General features: G+C 41.5%; 2 protein-coding genes across 3 annotated transcripts; one reads left to right on the top strand and one right to left on the bottom strand.

Annotated features, from left to right (window-relative positions):
- Positions 1–238: 238 nt before the first annotated feature.
- poc1a (POC1 centriolar protein A) lies at positions 239–26519 on the bottom strand. 2 transcript variants are annotated; one of them, XM_058055392.1, is made up of 11 exons: positions 26315–26519; positions 22420–22504; positions 22178–22349; positions 21924–22103; positions 21745–21852; positions 21556–21671; positions 20706–20839; positions 16679–16747; positions 16438–16575; positions 8237–8458; positions 239–911 (listed from the first exon to the last, which is right to left on the bottom strand). In XM_058055392.1, exons 1-11 carry the CDS (start codon positions 26327–26329, stop codon positions 786–788), a joined length of 1365 nt encoding a protein of 454 aa, XP_057911375.1. In that variant the 5' UTR covers positions 26330–26519; the 3' UTR covers positions 239–785. The 2 variants fall into 2 exon arrangements, with proteins under 2 accessions (XP_057911375.1, XP_057911374.1); XM_058055391.1 differs by lacking the exon at positions 26315–26519 and adding an exon at positions 23075–23216.
- LOC131106395 (B9 domain-containing protein 2) lies at positions 23155–24350 on the top strand. Its single transcript, XM_058055393.1, has one exon. It carries the CDS (start codon positions 23432–23434, stop codon positions 23957–23959), a length of 528 nt encoding a protein of 175 aa, XP_057911376.1. The 5' UTR covers positions 23155–23431; the 3' UTR covers positions 23960–24350.
- Positions 26520–26570: the final 51 nt, after the last annotated feature.

Here is a 26570-nt window from a genome sequence, read left to right as displayed (position 1 = left end):
GAGCTGAAGAGTCCTTACTATGCATGGTGGTTCCAAAGATCTGGCAAAGGAGGAGGTGATAGTGACTCACTGCAAGCTCGGGGATGACAAAACTCACGACTCACACGGTTCACATCTCTGCTAAGAGGACAACAAACACAGTCAAAGTCACGATGTATCGAAGAACCACTCCAACTCTGAGGACCAATGGTAAGGAAACAAGTGGTGACCTCATCGCTCAGGCAATAACAATGACAACACAGACTTGCAAAGGTTACCGAAGATAATATAATTTAATAAGTTTAATTTCCAGCAGGAGTTACAGTAAGAAAACCGCATACAAAAATAACCACTTAAAAAATGAATAAGTGGTGATTTAAATCAATTCAAAACCCCTCTTTCTGCTAGCTGAAAATGTATTTGCACTTTTTAAATGCATTAATTAGTCCGTTCTGAAAACACTGTACTCCTGTGGTGCATTTCCATTTATATGTAAACGTGGAAAGTTTAAATTTGGGCGTACATTTAAAAGACAAGACACCATGTGTAATGAATGAGGCAATAGCTTGAGGCTTTTAATATGTTTGGATAATCGGATTTTCTTACTGGGAGCTTTACTGTTGCCTTTCTTGCCTGCAAGCCAGCAAAGAGACACAGCTAAAAACAGACGTGCGCTGCATAGAAATGTACGAAATGTTGTCTACTGTAGACACACATCAGCAGGAAAAGAAACGCATTCTCAGTCACCGCTGTTTGCAACCACTTCACCAACAGTCATCTCTGTGAAGACAAAAGTCTTTATGGGCTCAGTGCGTGTCCGTCGTCCAGTCCTCCTCGCCTGTAAATGCTTTCATGTGAGCAACCTGGTTCTCTAAACACTCCTTCACCTTGTCTTCAGTCAGCGTCACTCGCTGCTCCAAGATGGACACCGTCTACATGGGGGAAAGAAGAAAAGATGGGAAAGGAAGATGAGGAGAAGCAAAATGTGCAGCATCAGTCTGACAGTTATGACCACAAAATGGCTGCCATTGTGTGTCTGAATGATGCAGTGTATGTGTGAGAGAGACAAAACAATGCTCTTGAGGAAATAGCTCCTTCGGAGTATCAACCTGGCACACGACACTCAAGATGGCACTGTGGATTCTATACACTGTCTGAGCTTCACACTACTATTATAGTAATGATTTAAAGTAGTCAGTGTACAGATTGTGTAGCAGTACATATGGACTATGCCCTGAAAATGACACATAGCCATTATTGTGTAACTGTCTGGCAACACATGTGAGTACTGGGCTTGTCCTGATACAACTTTTTCATGACAGCACTCGTGCAGCCCCACACCATACCATACGCCAGACTATCGTCAACACAATTACACGTGTGCTGCCAGCTGTTTTGACAACAATGGCTGTGGGTTGATTCATTTCCAGTAGCCAGTAAATTTCTACTGCTATACAAGCTGTACAGTGACTACGTAAGTGTAACAGTATGTTGGTAAACCTCACTCCCGGATGCCCTCAGAGCCGTGCTGGACAACAAGTTGACAGCTCGGGCTTTTAGCACCTTGGCTAGCGCTGCTCAACTCTCATTTAGCAGTGATCTGTGGACACTGTTTGATTTCACAGCGACTGCAACAACAACAAAAAAAATATTTTTGGTCTTCCTACATTTGATTTTCTTTGGTGTTTGCGTCAGCTGCTGGTTGTTTTTTTTTTATACCTTGAGTAAAACCACAAGACATTGTGGAAAAATGACAGCTAACTGTGAAAGCCAGACAGTGTGATCATGATCCCAAATTCACATCTAGGGAATGGTTATTACAACAATGGTTCTGCAAAACTCATTGTGTGAATAGAGACCAACTCAGTGCACATTTCACAAACAGACCTGCCAAACCTGAAGACATTTTGAGTAACATATACACACACACACACACACATATACATATATATATATATCTGTCAAAGTTAACGCGTTAATGACGCTTTAACGGAAGTTCTCTTTCACGGCGGCAATCTTTTCATGCGCAATTAACGTGTGCTCCTCATGTTTGGCCCTAAAAAAAAAAAATTCTGATTACGTTTTGCCCTTTGCTCTATTTTTCCCATTTATCATGTTTTTCCCCCTACAATGTGCCATCAGCCAATCACAAACAAACCGGGCCACAAGCAGCAAATAGTCACCGGGACACACTTCAGACACCCCTGCTTTATAGCGCTTTGTCAGGGTTCAGGGCATGACTTGACATCAAGTCGGACTAACCAACACTCTGGTCGACACTTGTTAGCTTCCTTCATAACGAGCGGACAATGGTAATTCAAAACTAGTTGATGTGTCACAACAGTCATTTTCATTGCGCTTTTGGGGTCAAAATGTGAAAAAATGGTGGCAGGTCTGCATTGTATGCAACCGCTGAAATGTAATAAAGACTAAAACATTTTGATAAGTCAATGCAGAACAATGCCTTATGCCCCAGCAACGGAACCAAATTCAAGGTCTTTGATTAGCCAAGTCTAGGCATAGAGAACGTTTGCGAAATGGATTTTAAAGAAATTATGCATTATGGAACTGTCCCGGACTGAATACATATCAGTAATCATAATTAGATTTTTTGCTCAGTGATTTTTGGTTTGATATTCAAGACAGCTTTGTCAGACTTGTGTGTGTGTGTGTGCTGATGGTGGGGTGTATCTCCAGTATGCTGCAATGAGATGAAATGATAAAGAGATCTTGTGTCACTGTTTCGTTCCTTTAGATTTTGTATACGTTTGATTTTGCTATTACATTTGGGATATCCCGAATTGCAACGTATCGCAACACCTGCTTCCTATCTGCAATCAGGTTGATTGATAAGCTTCATGAACTAATCAGGAAGGTGTTGGTAGTATTCTCCTTGGCGTGAATGATGAATGAACCTATACCTCTTTCACCATTTTTTTTTAATTTACCTTGTTTGTGGATTAAAGGAGATTATGTATTTGTTATACTCTGCTTGTTAGTCTCTGCTTCAAGGGTCCAATTCTACTTGAAAACTAACAGTTACAAGGTCAAAAGAACCAATCCGTGTGGAAAGTAGTATCAAACGAGTACATTTCCAACGACACACTACGAGAAAAACCTGCTTATATACAGCGCTGCCTAGTTAGTCTTGACAAACCACTCCATAAAGTGTCAGTTTGAGTTAACCTGAGATTCATGAGAAATGTCCACAGACAACACTTAATACATGGGCAAATCATTGAAATCTGCCTGTAGTCTGTGGGTCTAACATATCAGATGTGTTGCATGAGGCCTTTTTTGGAGGTTCATCAAACAAGACATCTCCTGCTATTTCATCCATCCAAGCCCAGGAAAGGTTCGTATATCCTCTTTGTCCCCGCCTCTGTTCTCAAGATCAATAATACCCTGTTTATCTTACCAACCTGATATGGCCCCGCAGTACTCAGTCCTGCTAATGTCGTTTGCCTGTGTGTTTTTGTGAACGTGTCCTCGGGCAGCAGCCACACGATACTGGCCTATAGTGTTCACCTGGAATAGGAACCAAATCTGTTTGCCCCTAAAAATACAGCCTGCAGTTTTGTCTATTCACTTTTCAATGCACACCGCCTTCAGCATTACTGGGGTCTGTGTTACACATAACGCATCATCCTTTTGGAATGGCCTAAATGCAGACCATGAAGTCAAAGTAGTGCTGGTGATGCAAAGAAGAATAAAACCCGATGTCAGATGGGGAAAAAGTTATATTTAGAAAGTCGAAGGGCCATTCAGACAGGAGGTCTCTAATGAGTGGAATTTAGATAAATTTCAATGGTTCCACAATCATCTACTGTGCATGTCCAAAATCTAATCTTGACCCTAATTGCTGGAAATTAGACATTTTTTACGGACTGTCCACAGGGGAACGTGTTCAGGTAGAAACTGCAAAATATTTTAGCCTTTTGTCTTTCATCAACATGTCAATGGCATTCATGGAGCCCTGCAACACTATTTTCTTGAAAATGGCTTCCAGTGTTGCAAAATCGGCTAAGGCCAAACCTTTACTTTCTGAAAACAATTACGTTTTTATACAGGGTGAATAAAGACGATACAAATATCCGCATGCTGGTGATGTCTTTTAATAAGACATCTTCAGCCTCTTTGTTGTGGCCCCCTTCGCAATATTCAAATATGTTTCCACTCGAATGTGGAAAATGCACACTTTTGAAACAAGTTAAAGATATTATACTTTCTGTTAGACCATGAATGCATCCTGGATGAGTTCTGATTAGTCATTGGATGAGCGCGAGGAAAGGAGGGGGGAGCCAGTAATTCTCTGCCTGCTGTGGTTGAAAATCATGTCTTTTCGCCCCGCGTAAAACCAACCATCAACAAATACACCCAAAAAGAAACATCTTAGAAGAAAATAGTTTTTACTACTGCACGATCGGATTCTTTGTTTTCTCTGGCTTACATGCTTAATATATGGTGACAAACAACATCAAACACTGAAAGACATTTTTAAAACAAGCACTCAACACTTTCTGAAAACTAGTAGTCATCACTGCAATGGAGCCCGGCGTGAACGACCACAGAGTCCACTAATGGGATCCACACATGGGATGTGACATCATCTGTAGTACATCAATTTCAATTTTCAATGGAAACTGTGTGACAGAGTGATTATCGCCATATTCTGTACTGCAAAACGACACGCAAAATTCATGCGTGTTAAATTTTGTGCTCATGCATGTCATCGTGTACACCCTGGCATCCCAGAAAGTTTAAAAATTTTCTTTTTATCGCTGTCGCCCAGACGAGGGCCAAACAGCTGGTATTTCCTTGACCCACTAATGAGTGGTCAAGATATTCAGTATGCTCTTGAAGGTAAACATGCTGAGTCTCAACCAAACAAAAAGAAACAAATCACTGTGCTGCTCATTTCTTGAGTTGCCAGGTAGTGAGGTTTAAAGGGGACCTGTTATGCTAATTTTCCGGCCGTTTGTAGAGTTGTGGACTCCTATTGAGTAGCTAAACACAATAACCAGCTCAGAAAGCTTTCCAGATCTTCCAGAATCTGTACCTATTCCAGCCGTTTCTTTGGATTTCCTGCAAAAATAGTCTGTTTTAATTTTTTCCACCCACAGCCCGCTTCTAGTCACGGCCACTCTGCTGTGGTTGGTTACAGTCCCAAGTGCTTAGGAGGACTTCCGGTGTATAGGAGTTGATAATGATCCCAAATCCGATCCAGAAGTATAGACTGGACAGTCCAAAGTCTCTCAATATAAGAGGTTACTTCAAGACGTCTGTCAATGGTAAGTGGCTTTAGAATAGTTGCGTTTTGTACAGAATCGGCAATGTGTAATGTGGTCGTTACACATTTTTTTGAGGGGATACCAGTGTTTAAAAAAAACTTGGGAAGACCCACTGACTGTGGTGGGAAACGGCTACTTGCAACCCCACTCCCTGTATGCACAGTCTATAATGCTAAACAGACATAATAAGCACAGTTTAGACACAGATACATTGTTACATACTGCTTGCTCTTCTGACTCTTCGACACGACCAAGAAACGTTGGAAAAAAGTCGGGCTTCAGCAAGTTTGTCGGCTACTCCAGCTGCATACTGGCCCGTGTTTATAAAACAGTCCAGTGTTGTATTTTGTTGTTATAACTGGTAAAACACAGAATAATTCTAACTTTTAAACGTTTATAAGATGCTGTTTTAAGATGATGTTTTGCGGCTCCAGAATATTTTCCTTTAGTGAGCAAGGGGGTAAAATGGCTCTTTTCATAGTAAAGTTGCCGACCCCCTGGTCAAGAACAGATATCATGCCCCGTCCCGGTAGCTTATATTGTCTCGTGTTTCATGACACCCCTAGTAACAGCACTAAGCTCTTGGTTACTTTTACAATAATCACAAGAAATTATTCTCCTGTAACTGGAACGTGTTTCCTGCAACTTTCGAGAGCAGACAGGTGGAAAAAAGCTGATACAGCAAATTGTGGCTTTGGAAGCTTGTGTCGTATGAATAATTCATCCGCCTCCCTCAGATTCCTCGACTGTAAGAGTTGCAGAGAGGTGAAAGCTGAAGCCAGGAAATAAGCATTGACATTTATTTATGCTTCCTCTTGTTTGATAGCTGGTTGTTAGCAGGTTGTTCTATTGTAAAGGCTACTGTATCTATTCAGTGACCAATCATTGTCAAATTCCAGGGATCAAGTATGAGTGGTAAAATGTGAATGGGTGACAAAGCGTGTCGAAGCTTGCCTCTTTTGAGCTGATGGCTGCATTTTTACTGAATCCCAAGCAGGTTTACCACACATGTCTGTCCATATGTTTTACTCCCAAAGATTCCTCTGTGGCATGTCCTCGTTTAACACCAGTTTGGAATTGGTTATTTGTGGGCTTTTCTTTTCCCAGAGGTACTCCATATATGGTATACTACATACTACACTAATCCTTTGTATTATGATTTCCTCACCATATTTCATTAAGTTATGTCTCTTTAAAAGGGTTACAGGGAAGTCTTAAGAAATTATTTACGGCTTGCACTCTTAGAAAACATAACTGGAACAATACACAGGAAGAACAAAGCTATCCAAATATGATCTTGATATAAAATATTGCTGTAAAAACACCTTCACATCACTAATGAATCTATTGCAGATAAAACAACACAGAGGGCCTATAATGCATTCAGTCCAAATACCGGTAGGTGGTACTTGGCTTACATCGTTCCATGTTACGATTCGTAGTTACCAACAGGCTTGTATCAATAAATACCAAACATAATTTGGGTCCCTAAACACAAAACTCACTGTAGTTACATTGTGTGTCGCTGGACGAATATGCGCAGCACCATGTAGCATAACCATACAGTGTGTGCCTTGTGCCCAGCAACTAGGTGGCCCTAGTTTCCTCAGCACAAAAATCCGACCAGAACTCGGCTCAGGACACCAAGTAGGTAGTGAGTTGCTGTTGACGGACTTCAGCGAGGTCATACAACTTCATGTCAAAAAATCAGAACCATCCCTTTAATCTAGGGATAGGGCCAATCAGTATTGGTATCAGGTTCAGATACCAGAGTAATTCACATGTTGGAAATTGCAGATTCCACCTGTGGAGATTTCCGATTCAGAAACCACTTATCTCCACTCTAATGTTGTCAGCAAACGTAGCTGGGTGAGTCCCCACTTAGTCCTCACATCAAGGAGTGTGAACTGTGTTCTGGTTTAATATGCTTCTATCTTTCTGTCAGAAAACAACGGTGATGTGATGGATTGTCCTCCCCTTGCTATGAGCTCCCCACCAACAAGAAGCCTACAACATTCAATCTTTATGTTCAAATGTTTTTGCATTTTGCACCATTATATTTATATTTTAACCTGATAATAGTGTAATGTCCAGGAGAATAGCGAGTTGTGTGTTTTGCTTAAAAAAATAGGTGAGAATATCAAATGTCCTGTTATTTCCTGAATGGAGGCGTAACCACTGTGGCGTAATGACACGGCTCCTCAGGACAAAGGAAAATGAAACCGGTGTCCAGTCAGTTCACAGGTAATGTGGTTCCACTTCGGCCTCAAACTTAATCCAGCACCAACACTAAAGTTCACTACAGTGGAAAAGGGGTATGCCAGACCACATGCTGGAAACCAGATTCAAACATAATGCAGGCATGAACTCAGAGAAAAGCAGAGGAAGTGACATATTCTCTACAATATACCACATGTGATTTTGTGTCATGAGCACTTCAAAGATCAAGATTATTGAATGCCAATTAATACTTGAGGGGTCATGGATTCTGTGCTCAATTACGAGGAGATCTGGCAGTAGCAGAGCAAAAGTTAGGAGTTGTCAATTACCGTTTAATTTCATTCAGAGTTTTACTAATGTTATGCCTGTATTTTATGTGTCCTTCATGTGTTCTGTGTACAGTGCGAGTGCCTTGGGAGTTTATTTATGTATAAATAGTGACACACTAAATCTGGACTGACATTACAGTCACAGAACGGAACTCCTTCATAACCTGAGGACCACCAATTGTAAGTGCTTGGGAGGTAATGTTTGCTGGATGTGATCAACCAGTCGGTTTAGTTGCCATCCACCATGGAAGTGTTTATGTAATCATTTTTTTTTTGCGTCTGTGCAGCTGAAACAATCTCTGGCCTACAAGTTGAAAAGTATAAAGGATGCTTTTGTTCTCAAAGTGTGCGAGTGGGCGATGTGGCCAAAGTGAAGTACTTACTGCGTGCCACTACAGAGCACGACGTCCGCCTTACCTGAGTGAGTATATCAAGTTGACCCATAATGTGCTCTAGTGTGTTGGTGAGATCCATGCTTGCTTCAGAGGAGGAGGCGCGACGAGGTACTTGGAGCGGAGGCTGAGCCGGGCTCTGGATGTTTGCAAGGGTGTAAGTGGAACTGGTGCTTGAGTTCCTGTGGGCGTCGGGAGGCAGGACTCCATTGTGATTGTGGCGAACTGTTCTGGCTGGTTCAGGTGCCTGAAAAACAACACAGGGGGCCGAAAAACAGTCAGTGAATGATCATGATCTGAACTGCAAATATGAATGTCATGAGGTGTTGCACCAAAGATGGGCTCCATTCTTGGGCTGGTGGTGACCGGTTTATTTTTCAAAATTCGGAACAAGCTGAAAGGAACAAACCTTTACATCCTATGTTCCCAAAGCGGGGTACGCGTACCCCCACAGGTATGCCAATTCTGATGGGAGTATGTGAATAAAAATCAAAGTGTTTGGGGTCACCACAGGCCACCAAAAACAGTCTCAGTGTGAAATTTAAATGTTAGAATAACACCACTGAAGGGATCTCCTCCATTTCCCTCTCTGTGGTGTTTACATGATAGTGAAAACATTGCACGTCTTCTCAACTGGTGGATCACAGAGCCATTTTCAGGAGGGTCGCAGGGTCTTTGTCCAAAAAAAAAAGTGTAATGAATTGTCGGTGAGCAAATTTTGCATCTGTGCTATTTGCTTGCTATACCTCCACAAGGTGCATGCCTTGTTTATGAGCAACTTGGTGAAGCTTGAACGGGAGGAGAAGGACGTGGAATGTGGACTTAATGTGCCGTCTGTCCAACACAAACCTAGATATCTACAGGAGAAGAGCGTGGAATAAAGTCAAAGCGCACATTGTGTTGCGTGTGGAAATTCCTCCCACAGTGAAGACACCCAGGTAAAGCTTATACGCTCGGAGCAGGAAGAGGCAGGATCCAATGCTTGCAACACATTCAAAGGTTAGTTAGTGCCCTCCAGGCAACCAAGTCACAGATGCAAAGTATTTTTACATTTAAAATTTAAATACAATTTTATTGATTAGATAAAGATATTTGACAAGTTTCCGTTTAAAAAAAAAATCTCTGCAGTATGGGTTGCCTTCGCCACTGCAACTCCCCAACCCGACCCCCTTTTGCTCCTCTGATGCCAAAGTCCTGTCACCACCCTCAATGGCCATGCAGCGGACCAACAGAGCCAGTATGTTCACTGCCCCCTCCCTCGGGAAGCCTCTCACCGTGCTGACTATGTTTAATACTTCCATTTTATTATATGTGTAGTTGTCTGTTTTTAGCTCACCGGTTGATTTTTCGTCTTTATTGCTTTTATGTATATTTTTTGTACTTTGTTGCCTTATTTTGAAGTGCCTTTGAGTTTCTTAAAAAGTGCTTTTCAATAAAATGTATTATTGTCATTATGATGTGGTCCATTATGCCTCGTGAGTGCTCAAGCAATCGTTATCCAGTGAGTACGGAGAGGCTTTGGCATATGATTCACATTATTATGTGCATTAAAAATCAGTACGACCATGTGACCGTCTGATTTATGACCTTTCCATTTGCTTTCCATTTGTTCGAGACTTCACATCTGTGTTCTGTTTTCATCAATCTCTTCTGAGATAGAACAATGTTTCCCTCTTTGCTGCATAGTGCAAAAGTTACTTGCTTTTCCATTGTAAACTAAAGAATAGAGAACATCAACAAAATAAGACTACCTAGGGAATGTTAAGAAGCAATCTTGCAAAATCCAAAGTTTAAACAATGAAGCACAATGTAGCTGATTTATCTCCTGACAGTTTTACACAAACAGTCCTGAAATCTCAACACGTCCTGTACTACTGTAGCCTCACACACACGCGCAAGCACACTCACACACACAGAGTCAGGCAAAATCTTGACGTGCTGAAATGTAAACACAAACTGTATGCGCACACATGGTAACCACCCCTACTAATGAATCACCTGGAGTGGAAAAGCCAACAGTGGAAAATTTCCTGAGGCCTGAACGCAACTTCAATTTTAAAGCAGCCAGTCATCAATGGACCCTGCAAGCGGCACTACACAAGCATACAAAGACTACAACAGCTTTATTAGCGGAGAAGGACACAAGTCAAGACACAAGCGATCAGTTGTTTCTTTTTTTTTTCTTTTACAACTTTGTAGAAAAAGGCAAACACTGAAAGTTTAAAAATTATTCCAACGATACGAGCGGCTCTTTCATACCCAGGTGTTACTCATAACAGCGTTCTCAGGGGCATTTTTATGGAGGTGCCAAACCTCTGAAGTCATGCAGCCCGGCTTGCTGGCATGCATTGGACAAGCCAGCACTACTGTTATAAAGTTAGGTTAAACACGACCCAACACTTCGAAGAAAAACCAGTGTAGAATGTGTGCACTTACAATAGACAGCCAAACTTTATGTAAACCCTTTTCTCATAGATTTAAGGAGATGTAAGCACCACATCTTAAAGAGAATCCTTCTCTGGTACCCCCAACCAGACCAACAAATAAAACCAGACACATCGTCAACGGTTTGTTTTCTAGACTGCCATTTTTGTCTTTCTAAAGTCTCACACAACTTCGACCTTTCCCTTTTGCGCCACAGGCCCATTATCGGCCCCCTTTGACTCAGTTATGATCTAGTCCTCACCCCCCTCGCCACACCTCCTGCCCTACTCTCCCACTCAGGTTCGCCCTCCACCACCTGCTGGCAAATGCAATCAATTCCCCACTGCCAACATCCCCTGCTGTTTTATACAAGCCTTTAAGGTTCAAAACTAAAGAAGCACAAATGGCAGAGGCTGTGCTATTCAATATAACAATATAACCAGAAGGTATTTCACAAAATTGAGTACACCCCACATATTCCAACCACCATTTTATTATATGTTCTACTATCTGGATATATTGCATACATTAAATGTACTGCTTTATAGCAGATTTACCAGGGTTTGTTCATTTATGTTAATTTAAATGACATTTATGTATATGTGGCAATAAATACCTTCTTCCACACAGGGCCATGTACCTGTAGGTTTTTTTAATCATTTAAAAAATAGAAAGAAACATAATGGCAGAAGGCAACACAAGTTTATAAAAGCTGTTCAAGTCTCAGCTCTCCAATGGACGTCTTCTAGCCGAGCAATGTGTATGTGTGTGTGTGTGTGTGGAGCTGTGAAGTGAAGTCTGTTACAAGCGTGCAGCTCGTCTGCATGTACACGTGAGCGGGAGAAAGATCCAGATGTGAAGCTCGAGACTAACAGCGGGTGGAGGCGGGGGGGATTAGGGATATGATAGGGGGATGTGATAAGAGAGAGCTGATCTGCCTGTCACTATGGATGCCTTACACACACAACCACACACGCACAGTCATCATCTAGGGGAGACCTGGTTTTAGGGCTGACTTATTGCATTGAAAAAATAGGCATCCCTGCTCCTGGTGGCGTGCCAGACCATCAATGGCAAAGCATCATGGAGCCTCGCTTCAGAAGCAAGCAAAGCACATAAATGAATCAGCATATCAAATGAGGTTCTTTGGAATTCCCTGTGGATTTGATTCTGAGTAGGGGGCAGCAGGAGTGAGTGGCCTTTCCGTCTGTGTGTCGCTCTCATTAGTCACTCCTGATTAAATTATTAGTAGCCGGAGGCGATATGGTGCGGTAACCTAGCAGGGAGGGAGGGATATATCGAAGAAAATCTTGGTCCCTTTTTAAAAAAGCACCAGACAGGAGGACACAAGTGCTGCCAAATATTTCAAAGCTAGCGTCTGTTCCACAATCCTGAGCCTGATTTTGTGAGGTTTTGTATCCCCTAGCAGTGAGCCTAATGTTATTTTCCCAATTTTCTGAAGAGCCTTGGGGGGGGGGTCACTCATATAAGAGTGGACGTGGCCAAAGGCAGCAAATTTGAGCTGAAAAACACCCCAACCTAGACCAGCATACGCAAAAGAATAATATAAACCACCTCATAGTTTGACAGTCTTAATTATGCCCTCGGTTATTTCCCTCATCCAAAATCTACAAAGCACCTGATTGTAATACTACAAAGGCATAAAAAGTAGCTACATTTAAACAAGAACAGTGACGTTTTTCTTTCCTTTCTAGCCCTCTCAGGCGACACACACGTGTGGGAGACTCGCGACAGATGAAAGAGGCGCTATAAATAATGAATTACAAATTGATAAATAATACATGAAAAGTTGAGAAAGCTGCCACTTTCTTGGGCAACGACTGGCATTCATGCCACTTCTGCAACGTGCAGGCGACAATTCATGAAACCCAAAGGATGAAAGAAAGTTACAATGAGTGCAGGTATCATGGCTCGTGTTACTCCCAAGGAGAAGACAGAGATTGTAACCCTCTTTAGTCATTTCTGGTTAAATACATAAACTGGATAAGTTGAAAGCCGTGTGCTGCCATTGTTGAGTGGTTTTGTGTCAGTAATACAGTTTAAATCCATAATACGGGTATAATGTTCAGCATACATGTGCCACTAGTAAAAACGCTCACAATGTATATATCTTCACTGAACATGTTTTTTCCTCAAGCGTTGAGATTACACACGGTTTGGCAGTCCTTGAATGCACCATAGTTTTGAGCTGTGACTGGCTCATAATTAATTAGTGGTGAGTACCTATCCATTTTATACTTCCAATGTGTTTGATAATTGTGATAATTGTATGAGGCATACTTGGGTTTTAAACCTGCACAAAAAAATACTTTTAGGTGTACTACATTTTATTTTTATAAAGCTATATAGTTTCTAGTTTGTAACATCATTTTACTCACTTTTGTTAGTTATGATTCCTGTATTAATATGCAATGTCATCATTTAAAATAAAGAACTAGATAGTAGCAATTACTAATCTGTTTTTCTTCTAAAAATCAGTACCTCACATATCAAGTTTGAATCTGCACATGCTGTTTACCATTATGCTAAACTGCACTGCTCTATAAAAATGGTTAACTCATTCTATACTAAAGACGTAGTCAAAAACCCGAACGCTCGATCCAAACAACGTATTTGTACGTCTTTTTTTTTTCCAAAAGTGCATTTGCTAAGAGCTCGGCAGGGATCTTGTGAATGGAAAAATCACACATGACAGGAAGAAGGACGTGAGAGACTGTGTAGGAGTGTAGCATGCAGAAGGTTATGGATTGTAGGGAAATTTTAACGCATGCACAAGCGTGCACACACATGGTGTTATAGTTATAGATGAATAATTTTGATGTAAAACAACTCCTTTTGTGTTGTTTATGTTGGTATCATTTAGATATTTGGGTTGTCACAAAAGCAAGAAAAATATATCAAAGTTAAACTTATGCTTGAAATTTATTATATCAGGAACTGATATTTTCCTGAAACTTAATTATGTTTTACTGCTGATTACTAAGGAACAGAAAAGGGTAGAAACAAACTTTTTTTCTGATGAAAGACATGAGTCTAGTATTTCTTTTGGTAGGGTTAATGTTTATATAGCCTGAGAACATAATATACTGTGTGTCTTGAACGATCAGTGAAAAATTTTTACAAAATTGCCGGTCCTGAAGGGGCTGTCTTTGGAAAAATGGCTCGGATTGAATGAGCGACTATGGTTAGTGTTCTGTGCAGTTACGTTCTGACCGTTGTGTACCTAATGAATAAAGGAATACCCCATCTATTTTATATACTGCATGTTCTCACTTGGTATGCTGGAGCCTATTCCAGCTGCTTTGACTCGATTTAGTTGCAATCAAATGTCAATGTTACTAGTTACATAAAACATAAACAGCCTATATCAATCTGGTATGCTAAAGTATAGATATACAAAAGAGTTACTCAATATTTCAAATCAAGTAGCATGAACATTGCAAAAAGTCAAACAGACCTTAATTTTTCTTTTACATAAGAAAACACATTTGCAATATGTCATTTATTTAAAATCTTGTTTTGACTTTATGTCACAAAAGCAAAGAGATTTAAGTGATTTGCAGTTTAATTAGAATGTTGTCATACAAAAACCTACCAGAATTTTTCTGCATTAATGTTAGTAGGTTTTCTTTTCGGTCTGGATTGTGCATTTAAGTTGTTGTCTTCCGTCGCTGCCCAACAATGGCAAAACATCAACGTAAAGCTAGCAGAAGGCTTTGGAGGAGTAGGAGTGATCAGTATGTTAAAATTACACATTTGGACTTTGTCCATTCGCTGTAGGTGCGGAACGCAACTCAGGCGCAAAGCAAGAGTTGCAGGATACAATCTACAGGACACAAATGGCCCCAGGGACTCACTTTGGACACCCTTTGTCTAAATTAAGAAAACTAATCGAGTTCCAGTGCATGTGGGAGAATGGTTGTAAAATTCAAAGCCAAGCTTTATGTATTGCTTCAATTAACTTTGTTATGGCTTTAATTAAAGCTAATCTGAAGACATGCTTGACGCTAAATAACCTCTCATGCAATCAGGCGGCGTTTAAGTCATTACTTTCCTCAGGAGGCCTCATCAACACAGAAGTTGTTTGTTTCTGAATTTGTTGATTTGTTGGCAAAGTTCTGCTGACAATGCCAGGCATTCAATTCAACTTAAAAAAAATAGGAAATAGGATCATCATGAAACGTGCCTTTTAAGTACGTTAAATCCAAAAGCGCACGTGAAAAAAAGACCTGTGGAAGCAGTGAACACATGGGGCATGAGAAAGTACAACCACTCATCCCCGTGTGTGGCTCTTGTCTGCTGGCGAGGCGGCAATCAATAAAGCCCAGGAGAGACATGGATGCTGAGTGTTGTTGTGCATGAGAGGACCTTGGCTTTGCCCTTGTTGATGTAAGTAAGACCGTGGCAGCCAAAAGCTTGAAATCTAAGCCCAACCCTGAGGTTTCCCCACCGCTAGCTTTCAACACCCTCGCCCTTTTATGTGTGAAAGCGATATCTGACGAGGCACTTCAATATTTAAACAGAACTAATAGTCTGAAAGTCCTGTGACCTTGTTTACCCATTCTGGAAAGTTAAAAGCAGACCTGAGCAGCCCATATGATGAGATTTGTCATTAACTTTAGCAACACTACCATAGCTACGCAAGTAGCCACTGTATGGTACTAGCTTTGCAGTCCCAACACATCATGCTAGGTTAGCCGACTCACTGAAGGGAAACTTAATCAAACTTACAGCTACCATATCTGTGCTTGACCAAAAGATAGCTGACAGAGGATTTATTACATGATATGTAGAGAAGCCTGATTAGTTTTTCTTCTCAATCCCACTGACATAAAGTGGTATGAAAAGGTTATTGATGATATTGATTAAGTTATTGATGTTTGGGGGTGGTCAAATTAAAAGACTGGATAATACTTTGCAAGGTTCCGTTTTTTTTCTTGTTATTGTGTGATTATTTTCTGACCATTCATGTATTTTCAGCAACATTAGTGGGATGTTTGCAAACCACCTTCCATCATATTCCGATACTTACACAGCCTCTTTTCTTTAGTCATAATGTAAGCATAGTTTAATATTCAAATCAATTCATGAGGTCAAGAAATATTTTCACATCAAAGTGAAGGTGCAGATAAATATTTGTCGCCTCACATGAGAGGTATGGATGTGAAATACAGACACTTCAAAGGCTGTAATATGCTCGGAGGGAAAAGCAGGCATGAAAACACTAAACATGAGGGCATCTGTGTGTTGTGCATGTTTATTTTTATACAAGTATACAGCATTTATTTGCATCAGCCTTTTCCTTCCAAACTAATTGCTGTAGTATAACCAGGAGGATGTATTGTGTGACTAAGTTTGGTGGCACTACACTTCACAGAAGTCACATTATTATAATGTCACTTTCAGTACAGGCATTTGTTACCACTCTTACTGCAAAGAGGTAGCTTGCTGTCTAATAAACGAGGAAGTTATTAACCCGGAATTTCAAATCTCTTACGTCAGTTTTTTGTTGTAGTACAATTGTTTTGCTGTACTTGAAGGATTTTTTGTAGTTTTAGAATTGTTTTTGCACTTGAACGTTTGTTTTCTACTCCGTATAATTCATTTTTCGCTCAATAAACCGCAGTTCCCCAGTGCCAGCAGCACTTGTACTCTACCACCACCATGCTGGACACCATCTTGCTGCTCACTTGTGTTGCCAGTTTTGGACAAAACCTGAATGGTTGTGTATTAAATTGCATCAGTTTATGTGTGTGTGCGCCTCATATTATTTGAACCAACCTGGCCTTGGTGTCCAGATGGCTGCGATTTTAACATCCGTGGAGTTCCTGACCTGGCGGGTGGCACCTGGTAAGAAGTGGAGCGCTGTGCCCTGACAGTGTCGCTGCCCTCATCAAAGTTGCTCTTCCACACCATCACCTAGAGTTCGATACAAACGGTTATTTCTTTTGCAGTAACTGACATACATCAATGGCTTTAGGGCTATGGTTGCTATAGAAAATGCAAATTGGCTAGATCAGACCTGTTCATCAGAACCTCCAGTGGCAAAGTACTCTCCGTTTCTGGAAAAGGCCACGCAATTTACAGCACCCTGCAGAGAAACACAGAGGTAATCAGATTGTATCTTTGTCTTTCCTCAAGTCACTTTTGCTGCAAACTACTTCCCCAGCATGGGGGCTCAATAAAAAAAGCATAGATGCAGGTGGGAAGGGGGTGAAACGATGGTCAGTGCCAACAATGCTGACAGAAAAAGGTGAGTGGGGGACAAAATAAAAAAATAAAATAAAATAGGGGACCCAGAGAAGCAGATTTGTGTGAGGAATGCTTTCCCAGAAACACCTGAGAGAAACAGACACTGTCACTATGGCAACGCGACAACCTGACAGACAGTATGTTCTGTTTCTCCTCTGACTAATGCCTGCTGCCAGGCTGGCACTTGCCATGGCTAGACACACATACAGTACAATATATTAGCATAGCTTATTTAGGGTAAATGTGCTATGATTTGTGCCTTCTTTAGCTTTTTCATCAATCATCCACCTGACACTGGCATAAAAATATATATACAGAAAAGGTCCAATACAACACAGTTCACCACCGAGTCATCTGTGACTGGGTACTAACACTAGCATAAAAAGCTGTGGTTGTAGGCAAACTCCTGGTGTTTTTTCTCTTAACTCCACAAGAAGGCAGTAGCTGCATTTGAAGTGTCATGAGTGGTCAACATCTAGCAGTTTTCCCCTCTGCATGCACTTTAACATGTCAGTTGCACTACTCAGCAGGTGGTGTGAAGCTCAATCATGTGAAACTTGCCTTACTGTTGTTTACAATGAACAGGTATTAAACAACTGAAAGCTTGACTTCTTACCACTGACTACCAAAGACAGAGTCATTTAGATGGCACGCCTGAAAAGACTAATGGCTAGTTTACGGACTGGGCACGCAATTCGTGACAGAAAATGACACGAAATGCCACCCTCCTGCACAACTTATTTACACATACTGTTTACGCTACGGTATGACATAGTACACAGGACACGCATTGTTCACTTATGGATATACCACCACTTCCGGCATTCATGAAGCATTACTTGTTCCCGCAACAGGCTACAAAAACTACTTGAGAATTCCCCCTGACTTCGCTCCAATAGGTAACAGAAACGTTAACCCATTCATTTCATTGAGACATGCTTGGACCAGCTCATGGAAATTATGTGTGTCACAAATTTTGAACACGTTAAGTTTCCTTGGCCTGCAGTCCCGCAGTTTACACATTCTTCACACCTGTTTACAACCAATTTACTCATTGGCATGTAAAATTGCGTACCACTGCGGTGACACGCAAGTGTAAACTAGACAATGCTGTGCATCGACTCCCACTATTTAATATAGGAGACCATGGCCAAGCTACAATTTTAGTAGGCAGGATCCCCGTAGAGTATACTTCCATCCATGTCCTCGGCACAATGCTCAGCTATAAATTGTACTAATGACAAAGTTTGCCAAAAAAAAAGGCAGCTCATAAATAGATTGTAGCTTGGAAGGGATAAATAAAGGTGACAGTAGCCAGACTCTGGAAAGAGCATGACAGGTGCATGTATCACTTTGACATTTATATTTTTATGCAAAAGAAGGAAAAAGTTTATTTAATACAACTGCGTTTTGGAGGGCTTTTTTTGGCATTTACTTGGAGCTCCCAGGTCCAACAGACTGGAGTCAATGCCGGGCCAAAAAGAACAACGAGACAAATGTGCATGAGATTAAAACTTCAGAGGTGTGAAGCGAAAGAACAAAACAAAGATAGGACAGATGACAAGTGAGGGAGCACACCAAAATGTGTTAAGATGGGATTCCACTGGTTGGTGAGCCCCAAACCAGTCCAGCCAGGCCTAATCCATGTGAGAACATCAGACGTTGAAGACAACAGGCAGCAGAAGGAGCACAAACAAAGAGAAGGAAGAAGAAGAGGAGGAGGTGAAGAGGATCCGCATGAACAGAGGAAGAAACATGGTTCTGAGATGAGTCATTATGAGTGGGCTGCTTGCCTGGCAAGTACTAAAATAAACTGTATACACAGACGCACAAAAAGAAGTAAATGAACACACACATTATACTGTCTTCAGAAATCCAAAAATGCAAAACTCCAAGGTCATCAAAATGCTGGCACACAACGAGTCGAGGACAATAGCTCTAATAAAAATGTACATAAACCTGTTGGAAAACTACTGTTACAGTATGTGTCATCTTTTACACCCAAGCCAAAAATCATTCATACACTGGCCAACTTTGGAATCATTTTACATGGCAAATAGATATACTACAGCTGGAAATGACACAAACAGTGGATTTAAGAATTAATGTTGGGGGAAAATTTGGGATGTTCTGATCAGGGTTTTATGCTGCCGACACCGATAAACACCCATCATATACATGAAGTTTAAATGTACTACTGGCCATATTAGGATTCACCAAGGTTTTTTTCTTGTGAGTGCTACATTTACAAAATCAAAATGGGCAAGAGCTACTCATTTTGTAACATTTATTTTCATGCCAAATGAAGCCAATATTTTTGTTTTACCAGAACATTAACAAAATACAACTCATGTTTTGTATTTTACAATACATTACAATGTCTTGTAAGCTGCATGGCGGTCGAGTGCTTAGCACGCAGACCTCACAGCGAGGGGACCCGAGTTCAATCCAGTTCGCATATTCTCCCCGTGCATGCGTGGGTTTTCTCGGGGGACTCCTGTTTCCTCCCACATTCCAAAAACATGCTGGGTTGATGGCGACTCTAGATTGTCCATAGGTATGAATGTGAGTGTTAGTGGTTGTTTGTCTGTGTGTGCCCTGTGATTCGCTGGCAGGGTGTGCCCTGCCTCTCGCCCGAAGACAGCTGGGATAGGCTCCAGCACCCCCGCAACCCTCGTGAGGATAAGCGGTAGAAAATGAATGAATTCCCATGTCTTTTGTGCCCTCGGCATCAAGGAGAGTAGACAAAATGCCGGCACTTGCTGAAATCAGTGTGCACATCGCGCATTTCAAGCATGGCACAAATGCTCACTTGTCACGGTCCATGCAAACTGTGTATGTTCATTGGACAGCTGAACTAGGAAGTACACCCACCCGTGCACCCACCACGGAGACATCCGTAGATCGCCGCAGCCCCGCACACAACGAAAGTTCCCCTTGGAAAAAACTCACCACACTCTGCAAAGTGCTCGCCCCTAAATGCTGAAGCGCCACCCTGATGAGACATTTTTGGCAGGGTGCAAAACTTATATCATTCTCACAAATACAGGACGTCCCACACACGGCAATCTTGATTGTTCTGAATGCTGCAGTGGGGGGGTCGTGTTTTAAAGCAAGTATCTAGGCTTAAGCCTAGATTGTGCTATACATGCCTCATACACTAACTTTAGTTAGCAAAGAACTACAGTCAACCGCTTATCACTTCATAGACAGGCAACAGAGTAGGGGGATAATGCCATCTGGTTCTGATTTCCATGTTAATAAGTTGCTAATAGGGACATTTTGTAATAAAAATACATTACATAGTTAAACTAACGCAGTGTATTAATAACACAAGAGGCACACCATATTGTAAAATATTTGTGTGCATTCTGGACATAACCGGTGTGCACGTTAAACGACGTACCACTGTACACAGGGTAATGCCATCCTGCACTGACATGAAGTAGTTACATCATACACGTATGCTGTATTATTATGCTGCACATTTATCACATCAGCATTTACAAATTATTACCGACCTAGGATGAATGAGATGTGCTTTTTGTGGGAAATGTATTGTAATTGTAATGTAATTATGTAGGAATCCAGTGGATTCACAAAATTCATAGTTCTTTCCCCTTCTGCACCATTGTAAAAGGTTCCTGGAAACATCTAGCATACAACCCAAGTAATCTTTTGCTATTTCCTTGTGTCATTTCCAGCTAAAACATACTGTGCTGATCATCAATATTTGGCCAAGCTTTGAATAATTTCAGACTTGCCTATAGTACATATGTATGTATGTATGTTTATACCTGATGTCCGTGTAGTGTGAACAAAAGTTTTCCCTCAACAAGGTCCAGGATCTTTGTTGTAGAATCATTGGACGCAGTAAGAAGGAAATTCCCAGATGGATGGAAAGACAAGCTGTTCACCACACCACTGTGGACTGGAGAACACACATTAGTATGTCATTGTATCATCAATCATTATGATCAACTGTTTAGTATTGGGACACAAAAGGTAGCACAGAGTCTTGTAAAACGTTCTATATGATAATGGTTAAAAAATGTTTGGACAACCTTGAGTTAGACAATCATTTCAAATAAGATATTAAAAATACTCAAATTAAGAATTCAGGAGAAAATTGACAGAAACATGGTATAATGTAGAAATAAATGCAATGAGTATTCATTTTTGCAGCATACCAGGATTAAAGTCATCTGTACATTCTGATGGCTCAACACCAGGTTTACATTCACACAAGATGCTGATGATGTCATTTACTCCACTGTAGCTTGTGGCAAGCTTTAGTAATCACATTTGACTTATTAGGCATTAAATGACTGGATTCTTGGGAGCATAGCAGGCTTTCAGTGAAACAAGAGAGCGCTCTGCTGGCTGTAAAGTAGAATTCATGTCCAGACACTGTGAAACAAAACACCTCCACAAGGTACTGTAATGACAATCCATTACAAGAGTGAAAACAATGAAACACCTATCAGCATGATGCAATAGTTGTACATCACTGAAAATAAAACCAGTCATCAGTGCATAATCCATTTTACACACTCTATTCTTGCCTTCTTTATTTGAAAATGGTGTGCATTCAAACACCGTGTACAAAATGTAATCTTGATTAGAATTGTCCATGGGTGTTATTACCTTGGTAATGTTGGAGCATCTTCAAGGATCTAATGTCCCACAACTTCACAGAGTTGTCAGTGCTTGCTGCAGCCACGCATGTTCCACTGGGGTGGAAATCCACATGGCTTGCATACCTGGTGCATGAAAAAAAAAATCTCATTAATGAAGCTGTGCTTTTCCGGTGAATGTCTGGTAAAAGGTGCTCACCCTGCATGTTCATAAAAAGAATGAATGCATTCCCTGCTGTTCTTGTCCCACACCCTAATTGTTTTATCATCACTCGACGAGATGATCAGGCGATTGTCTGGAGAAAACCTGTAATGGAGAGTCAATGCCATTTAAGTATTTGTTTATCTTTCAGAATAATTGATGTGTATGTCTCATGCCTGGCGCAGCGGACCCAGTTGATGTGCTGATTGAGTGAGAACAGGAACTTTTGCCTGTGGACCGCCCACACTTTGACGGACTTGTCGTCTGATGCCGTCACCAGAGACTGGCCGTCGCTGGAAAAGTTGACGCTTCGCACGGTTGCAGTGTGAGCCTTGAATACGCTTGACTCAGCCTTCCTGTACATACATACACAAGAGTGTCATGTGTAGCACTGTATCTTAAATACAGAAATAATAATTAAAGTACATACATGTTTGGCACCCAAAGGCGTACAGTCTTGTCTCTGGAGCAGGAGGCTACTAGATGACCTGAGGGAGAAAACTGGACCGACATGACAGCATCTTTATGGCCATTAAAACGATACGCACGCCTCTGAAGTTTCATGTTCCAGATCATCACACAGCAGTCTGTGGAGCTTGTGGCTAAAAGGAGATAGCATAGGTGAAGAAAGAAATCATCAAAACACAAATTCATAAAAATGAGAGTGCTTACCAATCTGCTTCATGTTGCTGCTGAAGTCCACGCCAGTCACAGTGTCCTTGTGGCCCTTGAAGTTTCGCTCAAGTGTTGGATCGGGCTGTGTGAACAGACACACAAGGAAGATATACAAATAAAATTTGTTTGACATTTGTGGTGCCCCCTGTGCCTTGTGCTCAAAATACTTCGGAAGACGTGCTAGCATTCACACAGTACAGATATCCTCAAAGTTTTATCATCAGACAAATGATCTGTGGAAAAAAAATTGGACACCCAATGGAACCTACGTACATATTGACTACAGCTAATTTTAAACAACTCTATTTTAAGCATCGACATATATTGATTGCAGCCTGGAACTCACAACTGTCTATGCTCGTGTCTAAATGCAAGAGCTGTATTTAAATTTTATGTGATAAAACTGATGCTGATCTGCATTGCACCATCCCTTCCACTAGGCCTTATTAGGGTCCCAGTTGAGCTGGAGCCTATCCCAGCTGACTTTTGGGGAGAGGCGATGGACACTCTAGACTGGTTGCCAATCAATCACATGGCACAATAATGTTCCCACTCACTCAATTGTTGTTAGCTTTGTGGGGACAGATTATTTAAAAAATCTGGCTTCTACTGTTGCTCGATTCGCTTGTGCATGTTTTATCATATCCTGTACCCGCATGGAGGCGCTGTTTCTTGGCTTGAATGTGTTTCTCGGCGTCGAAGAAGTAGCCACAATCAAATTGTTCTGTTCCGATTGTTCTCTTTTGGCCACAGTCCCTGCTTTGTACAGCCATCGCAACATTCTCCAATCAAATGGCTCTATTAACAATATTGAGTATTCTTTAAATAAGAAAACTGACGACTCGACTTTTCGATATAATAAGGACCTTTTTTTAATATTCCCTTACAGGCAAAGCGCTGGGCACCACATTTCCGGTTCACAAGCAGTGTTGCCAAGGAGACATCCGCTTTGACGCTAGCATAACATAGCTCTTATGCTAAGGCGACACACAGACGACGACAAAGTGTCATGGCAGAGCTGCACATTATAGGCCAGCTAGTTGGAGCTACAGGATTCCCTGACAGCAGCCTGTTTTGCAAATGGGGTGTCCACACCGGAGGAGCATGGCGACTTCTCTCCGGTTTGAAGCACGGACAGACCCAGGTGGATAACCCCCAAACGGGAGACATGGCATACTGGTGCCACCCCATTGACTTGCATTACGCCACCAAAGGACTCCAAGGCTGGCCCAAGCTTCACCTCCAGGTGTGGCACCAGGACTCATTTGGCCGGTGCCAGCTGTACGGTTACGGTTACTGCTACGTCCCCTCCAGCCCCGGACACCATCGGATAAGTTGCGGAACTTGGAGGCCACTCGGCTCTTGGCAGGAGCAGTTATCGCAAATGTTTGTCGGTGGTGGACCGCAGCTCAAGAGCCCAGATCTTATTTACAGCGGAGCGGATCGTTACAGGCTGTACACTGAGGCAATGGGGACCGTGGAGTTGGAGCTCGGCATCATCATGAGACACTTTGACAAATATGGCGTCGAGAATTGACGTTTACGTGTTATGTTCTACGTGGACGCTTTTGACCAAATCTACATTTTTATGTACTCTTTACTTGCGAGTTTATTCAATGTAGTACAAATAAAACTGCATTTGTCCCTCTATATCAAATAGAAGTGTAAGTGCAAATCGCTTTGCTTTTAAATAGGGTTGGACAATATGGACCTTAGCATATACTGCAATATGTTTGGGATGCATCACAATATGAAGATATCCAATTTTAATTCAACAGAGCCTTGTATAAAAAGCTACATACCTTAACCAATATAATGAAATACACTCAAATTGGAAAGCACATGTATTTATTGGAAACTGTCTCTGCACACATACTACTAAATCTTCCTACAAACTGTAATACCTGTGCTTGTAATTGAGGACGTAGTCACCCGTCAAATTCCAAATGCATTTTGGTATTTTTATGACACTCTTGTTTACAGCCAAGGCGGCAAATGGCTCTTATTTTGAAGGCCGGTAGTATGTCCTCTGCGTGTTGAGAATGTACGACGATTATAAACATGCTTCCTGTCTTCACTCAGAACCCGCTGTCATCCCGCATTGTGAAACGCCCCGTACATTATAGCGGTCAAGATATACTCATCGAGCCCAAGTCACACGCAACCACACTAGCGTGCTAAACGAAGCTAACTCTGCGAGCTACCACTCTTGAGTTAATACACGTTAAGTTAGGGGTCTCCAGCCTGTCGCTCATGAGCTACCCATAGCCCCTAACCACTTTTCAAGTAGCTCTCCAAAGGGTTTATTCATTAATCAACTTCTATACCAACAAAATTAAAAACGGGTTCGGCAGTAGTCCGGAAGTCCTCAGAAGCGCTTGGGTGAACGATTGAGTGTGACCAATCACAGCGCAGTGGAGGTGGGCCATGGGTGGATACATTTTGGAAAGAAAGTTTTGGAAATCGGGTGGCACGGCGGTCGAGTGGTTAGCACGCAGACCGCAGCTAGGAGGAACAGGGTTCGATTGCACCCTTGGCCATCTCTGTGTGGAGTTTGCATGTTCTCCTCGTGCATGCGTGGGTTTTCTCCGGGTACTCCGGTTTCCTCCCACATTCCAAAAACATGCTAGGTTAATTGGCGACTCCAAATTGTGAGTGTGAATGGTTGTTTGTCTATATGTGCCCTGTGATTGGCTGGCGATCAATCCAGGGTGTACCCCGCCTCTTGCCCGAAGACAGCTGGGATAGGCTCCAGCACCCCCGCGACCCTCGTGAGGAAAAAGCGGTAGAAAATGAATGAATGAATGAGTTTTGGAAATCCAAGGAAATACAGCTGTAATAGGTGCAGATTCTAAAAGATCTAGAACACTTTCTGTGTGGGGTAACTTTGTTATGCATTTTAATTCATCCATCTATTTTCTACTGCAATGCAGGTGGCCAGAGGCAATGTCAGCTATCACTAAAACTAGATTTTTACTGGATACTGTGGTTGACATTGAGATGTCAAGAAATAGGCTTCCCTCTTTCAATCAAATACAGAGTAAGCTAAGTCTGTAGAGGAAATCCTTTTGACAAATAAGATAGCAAAAGGAAAGATATGGAACATGGTGGAAAACCATACCAGGCAGCACAAGAAGCTGCATTAATGGTAGAAGTATTTTATTGATTATTTGTTAGCTTCAGTATAACAACATTATTAAAAAGAATTAATTAATAGACTTATTATACTCTAAAATTGTTGGTCTTACTTAAAATGCACACATTTAGTTGTATTCAATGTTAAATATATATATACGGCTCAGACAGAATTACATTTTTTTTAAAATATGTGGATTTCATGATTTCATGGCTCTCTTAGCCAAAAAGGTTCCCGACCCCTCATCTACATACACAGCATTCAGTCATTTTTAGGTACATCTTAAATACAAGTCAAAGATCTTGTATACAATGAAAACGGCTTTGCTTTTAAAGCACTTCAATCCACAATCTACAATGTTATCTACTACAATCAACATCCTCAATATGACAGGTGCTAGTCTCTGCAGCACTTTGTTATTATTACTTTTTGTTTTTCTTTTACCCAAAGTCAGATGCTTTTATATATTTATGTAATATACATAAAACTGCCTGCATCCTTTTCTATACCTAATAATTTAAAAAATATATCGAAGCGACGTCACACACAACCAGCTGCAGGCACCTTATTTAGGTGCACCAATACTCCTGGGTTGTGCCATACATCCACAAAACGATAGCGTCTTATAACTATTACTCAGAAAATAAAGAGTTTCGCTACCAGCAATTTAAACGTGATTTGCGCGCGTCTGTAGCTAGAGAAGTAACTTCCACCAGGCTAGTAGCTCGCTAGCTAACAGCTTTAAACGTTTCTTACCAGAACAGAAGTCATCTTTCCTGCCGCTGGAGGCCCACCGAGGACAACTTGAAGGAATAGAGCACCTGAACGTGCTTTTTAAGAGTGACACTGTTCTAAATTGAGATAATGGAGACGCCGGCCGGCTTAAAGCCACCGCTCGATTCAAGCTAGCCGTTAGCTGCTGGGTAGGCTAGCATAGTAACAACAACAACGTTTCAGTTTACGCGCCGCTATTGGGCGCCCAGTTACCGGTCCGATTTCTTAAAGGGGACGT

Source organism: Doryrhamphus excisus, chromosome 18 (assembly GCF_030265055.1).
Source record: "Doryrhamphus excisus isolate RoL2022-K1 chromosome 18, RoL_Dexc_1.0, whole genome shotgun sequence".
Classification (NCBI taxonomy): domain Eukaryota; kingdom Metazoa; phylum Chordata; class Actinopteri; order Syngnathiformes; family Syngnathidae; genus Doryrhamphus; species Doryrhamphus excisus.
Note: the sequence above shows the minus strand (reverse complement) of the source record. Positions and strands in the feature narration are given on the sequence as shown.